Source organism: Anopheles nili, chromosome 3 (assembly GCF_943737925.1).
Source record: "Anopheles nili chromosome 3, idAnoNiliSN_F5_01, whole genome shotgun sequence".
Classification (NCBI taxonomy): Eukaryota; Metazoa; Arthropoda; class Insecta; order Diptera; family Culicidae; genus Anopheles; species Anopheles nili.
Window position 1 is genome coordinate 31,256,893 of NC_071292.1, and position 11,205 is coordinate 31,268,097.

Consider the following 11,205-nt stretch of genomic DNA (forward strand, 5'->3'; position numbering starts at 1 on the left):
ACATTCAGAAGGGATCACTTTTCTTTATATTACTCAACTTTTCCAGCTAATTCAGCACTGCGATGCACTCGTGGCGAGAGAAGCAACAAAACAAAGCACACATTGCTACTGACTGATTCACTTCGCGCTGACATTCGAGAGCTCACGGGCGAGAACCGTGCGGTTTCCTTTCTTTTTACCTACGGTCTCCCCTACGGTTTGCCCTTGCCATACCCGTGGCGCTCCGTGGGGGCAAGATTGATCACGAACCGCGCCGCACACGTTCGAATCCGTTTTTCACGTACGCGTCATCGGGTTATGCCACGTACTCGATACGGGCCGTAACTGAACGATGATGGGTCCGCGAATCTGCAGGCGCAATCCGGGAACGAAAACGTTTGTCCCGACCAGCAGTGGAAAACAAGACAACGGCTACGCGAAATACACGTCCGGTCGAGATCGGAGTACAGCACAAACAAAAATCTTCCTTTTCTTTTTCTTTCATGACCATTGTGTAATCTGACTGACGTTTTTTCGTTGGGGACACATCCCTGGGTTGACTTCTGCGTAGAAATTTCAGTTGTGTTGAATTTTTTTGATAAAAATAAAATGCGCAATGCTCAAATGCACAAATCTGAAACATGGTGGTTTATTTATACTAATGGCTAAATGATCGCATGGCTAGTAAAAGTGAAAATATTAAATATTTCGAAGGAAAATATTGAGCTACACACATGGTAGTGTGTGAGTGTAATCCGATCAATCAACAACCAATCTGACGTCTGTTTTGTCGACTTGTTTTGAGTCCTTCAATGCGGGAAAGTGTGTTGTTTTGTAAAGAATCCCTCTAAAAGCATTCTTAGCTTGTTTGCATTTGCTTCGGTCCTTTTAAGTGTGTGATAAATGGCTCCGGCGAAGAAAAATGGTTCCCAAACCGATGGTACAGCGACTCAGTGTCACGATACAGATGAGCTGTAAATATTAACCTCAAAATATGCGTTGTTTACACCTTCTCAGATAGCCAGACCGGCGTTCCACCGGTAAAAAAGCCCAAGCTGGAAGACGCCCCCGAAGACGACGATGGCGACGCGGACAGCAATCGCACCGGGCAACAGACTTCTCAACGAAAGCAACACGTTACGGATCGATCCAAGCAGTGTCCCTATCTTGATACGATTAACAGACATCTGCTGGATTTTGATTTTGAGAAACTGTGCTCTGTGTCGCTAACGCGCATCAACGTGTACGCGTGTCTCGTGTGCGGCAAGTACTTCCAGGGCCGTGGAACCAACACTCACGCGTACACGCACTCCGTGGCCGAATCGCACCATGTGTTCTTGAACTTGTCGACGCTGAAGTTTTACTGTCTGCCAGATAACTACGAAATCATCGATTCGTCGCTGGATGATATAAAGTACGTGTTGGATCCGGTATTTACGGTGCGCGACATACGCACGATAGACCGCGAGGACGTTAAGCAATCGCGTACGGTCGACGGGACCTTCTACCATCCGGGTGTGGTAGGTTTGAACAACATCAAGGCGAACGACTACTGCAATGTTATTCTGCAGGCGCTCTCGCATGTAAAGCCAATTCGCGATTTCTTTCTAATGGAGAAAAACTATGCCAACATCAAGCGACCCCCGGGTGATACGGCGTTTACATTAGTACAGCGTTTTGGAGAGCTGTTGCGCAAGCTCTGGAATCCACGCAACTTTAAAGCACACGTTTCGCCTCACGAAATGCTGCAGGCGGTCGTACTATGGAGTAACAAGCAGTTTCAGATCACCAAGCAAGGCGATCCAATCGAGTTTCTGTCCTGGTTTCTACACAGTCTCCACAAACAGCTGCGAGGAAATAAGCAACCGGATTCGTCCGTTGTCAATCGAAGTTTCCTTGGTGAGATGAAAATTTACACCCGTAAGTTGCCACCGACTGAGCTGGACGATGTGCAGAAGCAACTGCTGCTAGCCACCGACGAGTATCAGGAGAAAGAGGAAACGTCTACGTTCCTTTACTTGACATGCGATCTACCCGCGACACCGCTGTTCATCGACGAGCTGCGGGAAAACATTATACCACAGGTCAATCTATACCAGCTGCTGGCCAAGTTTAACGCGATCTCAGAGAAAGAATACAAAACGTACAAGGATAATATTTTGAAACGTTTCGAAATCACTCGCCTGCCGAAGTACGTCATCCTGTACATAAAGCGTTTTACGAAGAACACGTTCTTCTTGGAAAAAAATCCCACCATCGTGAACTTTCCGGTCAAGTAAGTGATGCTGCTCCTAGCAATAGAAATCGAAACCATACGTTGTCTTCTCTTTTTTTCTAGAAATGTGGATTTTGGAGACATTTTGACTGAGGAAAACAAGAAAAAACATCGTTACACGAAGTACAACCTGGTGGCCAACATCGTGCACGATGGTGAACCGAACTCCGGCACCTACCGGTGTCACATTTTACAGAAAAGCACCAATCAGTGGTACGAAATGCAGGATCTGCACGTTACCAGCATACTACCGCAAATGATCACGCTGACTGAGGCATACATTCAAATTTACGAGCTGCAGGAAAACGACGACACGTAGATGGACTGTAAATTCCGAAGAGCTCAAAATTACTCCTTCTCCGGCGCCTTTGAGATAGCGGGAAATTCTAAGCATATTCCGTACCCCTTAGCAAATTGAATATTGAAACAAAAACCTTTGATTTAAAGCTAAGAATAAAGAAAACACGGCTGCGTGTACATGTCGATGATGAAATCTGTGTATAGTAATCTTTATTCGCTTTGAAAGTATTGCAACGATTGTTTGATTCTCCTTAAGGCTAACCCTGTGTGTTGTCTCACAAATATTCAAAGTATTTTCCCTACTTCGCAGGTGTATTGTCGTGTACGGAGGGCGAATATATTGCAATATTTGCACAAACCATAACATATTAAGAAATATTCGCAATACTTTTCTTGATCCGTGTATAAATAAACATCTCCCGGGTAATGCCGAATCTCCTAACCAGTCATACTTTCAACAGGAGCATGAACCTTCGCAGGCCTATTTTGAACGAGGAAAAAATATCGTGCAACTTATCCCTAAATATTGCTCATTGTTCAATGAAAACCGCCTCCGCAAATATACGCGCGGATCATCCTTGCTGTGTTATTTGTTGTAGTGTGAGAATAGTTGCACTAATTGTATAATTTTTCGCGTTCCCTTTGGCGTCCCATCATGTGCAACCACATTAAATACCACTTACGATCAAAGGGTCGTTTTCTAAACAACTACTATCTTCCTCAGGTACGGATATGTTTGCTAGCCAAAATAAGGTTTTGTTAGGTGGTTTTTGTAGGCGCACGTGTTTCTAAATATATATATATAATTCATCCCTCGGTATGCACATTCGCCGATGCATCAAATGCTATGCAGATACTGTAGTAAATATCGAATAGCCTTTTCTGGACGTATATTACCGAGGGGTACTATGCAGCGCCCAACTTCTTCTTTATGAGCTTCAGTACGCGCTAATATCTTCTGCATCTTGTGCTATCTTCGTGCAAGCGTAACTGATTAAACATTTTTTTACTAACAAGAAACAGGAAAGCTAATAATACTACTCTTTCTAAAACTGACTTGAGCTACGTGTAGATGGAAGCAATTAACAGAATGAAAAAGCAACTGCGCCGCTGAGTGGCCCGCTTTGTGCATTTAAAAAGATAAAGGACAGCCGAACACGGTGCTGCCAAAAGGTGGTAAAACATTAAACAATCGTTCACAAATCGTCGTTTACAAAATACAACGTACTACGACTAACCTAAGGCTCTTTTGGGAAAATATGCTGCCACGCGTACGCATTTCACTATCGTCTCACGGATTGTTAACAGCATTGTTAGAACATCGATCAGTCGGTTGACGCCATCCCTCACTCGTCACTATCCATCGCGGATGGGATGCCGTTATTGCTGCCCGCCGGTTCGTACTTCTGCACTAAATTTGCAAACGACACCGCTCCATCGTTCGTCTGCATTACGTACGTCAGCACGCTGTCGATCTGCACCTGACCGATCAGGTTGCTAAAGAATAGATCCTCCAGGTCACGCTTTGAGTTGAGCGCCCGCAATGTTGGGAGTTTCAGGAGCAGCTTTATCAAACGCTGCTCACTATCGGAGGTTTGATCGCGCCTGTGGCTACCTTCCGTTCCACCACGTCGATGCTGTCGGCGATGACGGCCCTGGTTACGTTCATAGTAATCATCTTCATCGTCGTCATCGTCGTTTTCTTCTTCCTCCGTGGCACCGCGCAGGTTTTCTTCACTCTCACTGCTCACCAGACGTGCGTGCCGGCCACGGTAGTACTCGCGGAACTCCGCCAGCACCAGTTCTTGCAGCTTCACGAGATGTTGATTCTTCTCCTTGTCCTGCAATACGTTATCTACACAAGAGTGGAAGAAAAAGAAATAAGTACGCAGTGTCGGTAACTGACTGTGTGGCACTAATGCTGGGGCGGATCTATATACCTGGATTGAAAATGGACAGCAGTCGCAGATAGGCATACTCCTGATCGGTCAGGTTCATCTTCTGCAGATCATTCACGAACTCCTGTATGAGAAGAATGTACTTCTTCAGGTAGCAGATGACATCACCGCTGTACTTTTTGTTTAGAACGATCGTTTTCATGTACTGAATCAATGCCAGCATGATCGTGTTGAACGACAGTTGGCCGCTGCTCTGTGCCAGCCCAATCATGAACAGTTCCGGCCACACCTGTCGCACCAGGTCACCCTGGAACCCTTCGCTGTAAGAAACAAATCGGCTGTTATTTATTCCGTCGCTTCCAGACGCTCCAAAACTAACCTCAACATCTGGAACGCGTGGTTCTTCTTCATCCAATGCACCGTGGCGAATAACAGCCGTGATCCGGTCTCACACACGTAATGCACACTCAGATAGTTTGGCAGCACATTCGGCACCTGAATGTCGAAGTTGACGCAGCCCTCCGTCAGCGCCATCTCACCCCGTCCGATGCCACCATAATCGTAATCGATGCATGCCTCGTCACTACCGTTGTTCAGTTCGGACTTTATGCCGAAGTTGTTGTTCAGATTGCTGTTTAACTCCTGCTCCATCGTCTGGATGAAATCGAGCGAGCTGCAAAGCAACGACTTGTCCAGCGAGTTCGTTTCGCTCGTATCCATAGCGAGGGACGAAAACGGTATCCCACCACCACTTCCGGTGACGCTGTTGTTCGAGCCGCTTCCACGAAGTCCTCCACCTGCACCTCCACCACGATCTCCCCCACCTCCTCCAATATCTCCACCAACACTACCGCTACAATCCTCAGCACCCAGCAAGGATGCAGCAGCAGCGGCCGCAGCAGCAGCACTAGGTGTCCCAGCACCCAGCGTGGCTCCCGACATGGCAACCGCGGCCACGGCTGCTGTCGTATTCAACCCAATAAGGGCAGCGATCGAATCTGCCGCACTAGTCGACACGGAACTAAGATCCGGCCCCGACTGCCGGTCGGGAACTTCCGTTTTAAGCGATTGCAAACTTCCGAAGGGACTACCACCGCTTCCTGTGCTTCCTACACCACCGACACCGGTGGAGAACTGGTGAGCAATTGCACTGGATGCCGCTTGTTGGGCTTGCGTTTGATGATCACGTCCTGACAGCGAAAGGGCCGATCCTTTATCCGCCAGCGTGCGCTTGCTAAGGTTTGCCGTGAAGTCGGCCAAACTAAACCCGGGCAGATAGTTCAGGAAAGAGGCCGCAGCTGCCGCCGATGAGACGGAGGATGCGCTACCACCGGCGCCCTTCTGTTCGCCACCCTTTAGGCTCGCATTGTGGTGGTGGTGATGGTACTCCTTATTGCGATGTGGGTTGTACTTGCTGTTTGGGTTCGGACCCGACTGGCCATCCTTTTTGTCGAGTATTGGCTTCCGTTCATGCTGGACGGCTACAAGGAAAGCAAAACGGGCAACGAATTAGCTCCTGAATGAACATAACCTCTCCTGAAAGCGTACTTACAGTCACTTCGCATGCCACAAGCAAGGCACTTCTGCAACCGACAGTACTGACAACGGTTCCGGTGGTGTTTCGTAACCTCACAATTCATCGATCCGCGACACTGGTAGCCGAGCTGCTTCCGGATCGAACGTTTGAAGAATCCTTTGCATCCTTCACAGCTGATCGCTCCATAATGCCGACCGGAAGCTCGATCTCCGCACACCAAACACAACTCGATGCTCATGCTGGTCTGCTGCAGCTGATGCTGATGATGTGACGATCCGTAACCTTTATCTTCGAGCTGCTGCTGCAGGTGTATGCCTCCCTCCAGCTTCATAGCCTGTGGAAGAGGTACAGAGAAACGGACAAGACACTATAAACTGTTGTCCTGAAGATGCCTTGTAGATCATCCCCGTGAAGCTGTGAAGATCCTCGTAAGTTGCATTTACAACCAGACTTAGCTGAGTAGAGTAAAGGGCCTTTACTCCGAAGGGACCGTTAGGTTGAGGATCCTTCGTTCCTGTTGCTCCGTGTTCTTGACCTACCCACACCCCCTCCCAGTTCACCTGCCCAAAAGCGCCACTTGCCGCGACGGGCGCGGAAGGAAAAATTGTCCGTACGGTACACGGGACCTGATGGAAATGATTGCTACTGCCACGGATCTTCGATACCCTTCCGTGAGATGCGAGAAAAAATCAGAACAGCAGAGACGGAAGAAGGAACGGAGAGCGAACGAGACGGAACACGATGATACATTCCTTCCCTCCACGTGCACCTAACCTTGGTGGATCATCGAGGGAAACGTTACATCATCATCGCGATCATCATCATCATCATCATCTTCGTGATCACCGATGTGATCGTTCGCTGCCGTTGATTTTACGCCTTCCAGTGATTTTTCATAGCCGCTACTGCAGAGGTCAAAGCTCTGGACGCTTGGTGGTGGCTCCTCCTTACACCTTCTCGTTCTCTCTCGCCCTCTTTCACTCATGTTCATTCGCGCTCTCTCTCTCTCTCCATCTCTCTATCTCGTGTAGAGTGCTCGGGGGATCTAACATTACTTCTGGATGGATGGGATTTGTTGGCTCTTCTCGCGCGCTTCTGTGGTCGTGGTTGGTTGGACTTTTCTGCCCTGCACGTGGCTACTGTTTCTGAGCAATTTGTAGGGGATGCTTCTAGGTCTGATGCCGTTTTGTTACTCCCCCTCCCTTGCGGGCCATTTCCATCGCCTTCTTTCCCTTGCAGCTGGAAAAGAGGGCTACTCTACCCGTGGCACACCTGCAAACGGTGCATTTGCCTGCTTTTGCCACGCATCGTGTTTCGTTTAGAGCAATCGTTGCATCTCTGATCGACACTGATGCAATTCGCTAGAGCTCCCTTGAAAGGGCCACAAATCGGGCATGCTCTGGTTCTTTCAACACCCGCAAGGCTCAACGGCGCAAACACGCGAGACATGATCTTTTAGAAGGTCTTAAAGGGCTTGGGGATTATGTTTGCACTTAACCTAGGCTGTGAAAGTCTTGCTTTCGATCGGTTCACTAGAAAAGTGTCGATATTCACCCCATTCTCGTAATTGTGATGACAGATCGATCGATCTGTCACCAATCATCAATCATCATTAGCTTCCGAGGCTCGCTTGGCATTGCACCCCCCTTCGATGACGATGATGCCCGCCAAACGGTGTTCCTTCTTTCTCTCTTGCTTTCTCTCTCGCTCTCTTTTTCTTTCTCTTGATCCGATCGGTCACCACGTACGCAATAAGCCTCGGTGGTGTGCTGGAAAATTGATGGAGGGCTCGCGGACGACGACCGCGACGGTGGTGGTGGAGGTGGTAGTGGTCACTCACTCACGGTTCGATGGGAAAATGCGATAGGAAGGCCTTCCCCAGCGCAGCAGCCCTCTCCACCAACACGTCCCGCCGCTTCGCCTCACCCTTCGTTGGATAGATTTCATTGAACTTTACACACGCGCGCGCGCACTCGAGCACCTCTCCCGGTTCTCCCAACCCACGGGCTGCTTTCCGCGGGTTGCTGCTCATTATGGTCACCGTTACGCCTCGTCATAGTTCTGTTGCTTCTCCTGCAGCCTACGAGCCCCCGTTGGGCTTTCTGTGCTCTCAACGATGACGCAGTAGGGCCGCCGTGAAAGACGCCACTCGATCACCACCCAGTGCCGGATGGCAGCAAACAGGTGGACGAGCATTGGGGGAGAAGAAAAACCTGCCCACGAAGTCACTTTTTCCTTGGCGATCTAGTTTATTTTTTTTCCACGGGACAAAACCACGCACACGAACGGCAGCGTGACGTTGGCATGCCGTTACACACGAACACGGGCTTTTTCCCCCATTTCCCGGCAGTGCTCGTGGATGGGATTATTTTCTGTGCATTAAAATTCCACCAAAACATCCACCGATCGGAACCGTACTCGAATCTGAACCGGAACGATAATTTTGGGAGCTAAAAAGCGGTGCGTCCGGTGGGATTAGAATGTTCGGCATGCAATCAACTATTGCATGTGGGTTGTTATGTAATTTTACAAGCATTTAAGTGTTGCTTTTTAACGCATTGAAACATAGATGAAAAATAGATTAAATCGCCATCTGGCACTATCCAATCACCATTAAAACTGGAATGACAATAAACCTATCTTTAATTAGCATCTCGATCTAGACGTATTGCTTTATCGCCTTTCTCTTTGTCTCTCTCTCTCACACACACTCAATGGATCCGATCCACGATCGGTTCCGGTTCTTACGCAGCATCCCTTTCCCCGACGGTTTCAACGAACGATCGGTCGCAGCGTTTGGCATTCCGGTCACAGCACCCGGTTCGGTTGCGGTTACGATGCTAACGATCACGCACACAGGTTCACTGCACCTGGTGCGGGTTCGCGCGAGTGACATTCACCTCGCGGAGGGCCAGCATTCACCTTTTCCGTGTTTTTGTTTGGCAGGTGGCAGACGGTTGGCGTACAGAAAACGAGGAAGAAGAAAAACAAGAAAAGCCCCCAAAAACAAACCTGTTCCCGTGAGGCCCGTGCTGTTTAGCACGACATAGCACACTTTCGGATCGGGGTTGTTCGGATTTTTTTTTGCGGATCAGTTGACGTGATCGAGCGTGCGCGCGCGGGCGCACACACGCTCTCACACAATCCGCGCCAATCGGCAAAAGGTCGCGCACAATGGCGTGGCGGTGGTGGTGGCTGCACGCAGAAGAGCAGCCATTCAAGATGCCGACGACCGGTGCAGCATATTAAAAACGGGCTATATTTACATTTACTGATGGTTCGGCAAAGAGCGACACCAGCGGAGGACACTTGATACCAGCGGCCAACTGGGAGGCTAAACGCGCCGGATGGGGAGAGAGAACAAAAAAAAATAGCTGATGCGGCGGATTCATTCCTTATTGTCGATGCTGATGATGATCGCGCACCTCCCGGGGGGTTGGTGGATGTAGAAAAATAAACAAAAAAAAGCCTCCCGGTCAACGTCAACGGGGAGGTGTTGGTGTGGAGCAATGAAAAGCGGGGGAAATAAATGCCCGACCCTTGGACAAGGGAGAAGGGCATGCTCGGGTACCGATGAAGTTGTCAACTAGAATTGCATTCTTTACGAATGAAAAATTCCACCAACAATTACGCAAACATGCTGGTGTGTGCGTGTGTGTGTGTGCGTCGGTCATTCCGTTCACCCCGTGTCGATATTTTGCTAGCAAACCTCCCCACAACGATAGGCCAAATGTCACGATCCTGTTCTCGATGGCTGCCTGGTACGCTTATCTCCGACTGCATCGGGCGAGTGAACGGGTAGCTTGTGATGGTGGTGAATGGCTGGCCAAAAAACAAACTGGAGCATTTTAAGGATCCCTGTGATGATGATTGCCAGTAAAACCTGATCCCCGTGCTACCGCCCGTGACATTTACTTGCCTTCGCCGGGGTTTCCTTTCACCCGGGCTGGGAGGAGGTTGAGTTTCTTGTCGCCTCTCTCCTTCTCTCTCTCTCTCTCTCTCTCGTCTCACAGTTAATGGCAACGGGAAACGTCGCCTGAGGTTGGACCTGATGACGGTACGATCGATTCCTAACGGGAAAACGGAAGCTCGAAGGCTGGTTTGATGACTGCGTCGTTGGTTGAGTTTTAATTTTTCTGGCGATCGCACAATCTGTTCAATCACGACATTCACGGTCGTGGGATTCCTCCGATCATCGTTGGTGGTATATTTTGCTCGAGATCAACTACGTCATCAGAACACGAACACGTCCGCTAGGGAAGACGGGAGCACACACGTTCACGCACAAGAGCACATACACACGGCGTACACATAAAGAACGGCGTTGGCACGTGTAGCCTGGGTATAGTGGAAATAACAAATTTTATGGACGGAATTTGATACTGCGAAGCCAATTATTCACTATGAAACACTACAGATTGCACTACAGACACACTGAACGCACTAACCGAACGAATCAGAAAACAGAACAGTATTGCTTTCACGCACAGTCGCTCATTAATGCGGTACAAAGCGATTAACAAATAAAAAACCGAACACGCGTAGAACCGGACACGAAAACCAGGAACTATTCTCTTAACATCAAACAACCAACGAAACGTGCCGACGAACGACTTTCTGTTGCTGCTTCAGCTCAGCGCCAGGTGCGATGTCGCTGCCGTTGCAGGAAAACATCTCGAATGGAAGGAAAAGCAGCTAAAGAACCTGTTTTCCCAATTCCAATCTCGCGGAACCGCGACGATCCCGTTTTTCTTTTCACCTGCTTCTTTTTCTTCAAGCCTTCGTCGATCTTTGTTTTGACAGCAGTCAAAGATTAACCCTCTAGCAGGACGCGTCTACACAATGTACAACACACCGTAACTGGCAGTTACAAACGGAAAATACGAGCTATTCAGGCCAACCAGACGTTAGCAATGGTTGTAAATTAATATGGCAGTATGATTAATTTTATCAAAGCAAATTTCTTTGCACAAGCGATTTATTTCAGTGTATAATTCACACACGAGTTCATTGGAATCTACAAACTTGCATACAAGTTACAGTTGAAACGCGCTTTTACACGATGCACAGGTTTGACAGCGTGCACACATGGATTTGACAGCCACTTGCATACTATTTTTCTTTCCTTTACTTGTTGAACCCTTGAAGCACATTTAATCTCTTAAATATCATTTAAATACAATCAAGATTACTTATCTAAAACGACGTGTAATATT

At 48.5% G+C, this 11,205-nt stretch overlaps 2 protein-coding genes across 2 annotated transcripts; one reads left to right on the forward strand and one right to left on the reverse strand.

Annotated features, from left to right (window-relative positions):
- The first annotated feature begins 882 nt into the window (after positions 1-882).
- On the forward strand, positions 883-2,654 carry LOC128722455 (U4/U6.U5 tri-snRNP-associated protein 2). The gene is made up of 3 exons (XM_053816117.1): positions 883-919; positions 997-2,254; positions 2,318-2,654. Exons 1-3 carry the CDS (start codon positions 883-885, stop codon positions 2,571-2,573), a joined length of 1,551 nt encoding a protein of 516 aa, XP_053672092.1. The 3' UTR covers positions 2,574-2,654.
- Positions 2,655-2,806: 152 nt separating this feature from the next.
- LOC128722454 (nuclear hormone receptor HR78) lies at positions 2,807-9,987 on the reverse strand. The gene is made up of 5 exons (XM_053816116.1): positions 9,905-9,987; positions 6,005-6,323; positions 4,832-5,933; positions 4,495-4,772; positions 2,807-4,409 (listed from the first exon to the last, which is right to left on the reverse strand). The coding sequence occupies exons 2-5, from the start codon at positions 6,318-6,320 to the stop codon at positions 3,901-3,903; spliced, it is 2,205 nt and encodes a 734-aa protein (XP_053672091.1). The 5' UTR covers positions 6,321-6,323; positions 9,905-9,987; the 3' UTR covers positions 2,807-3,900.
- Between the last annotated feature and the right edge of the window lie 1,218 nt (positions 9,988-11,205).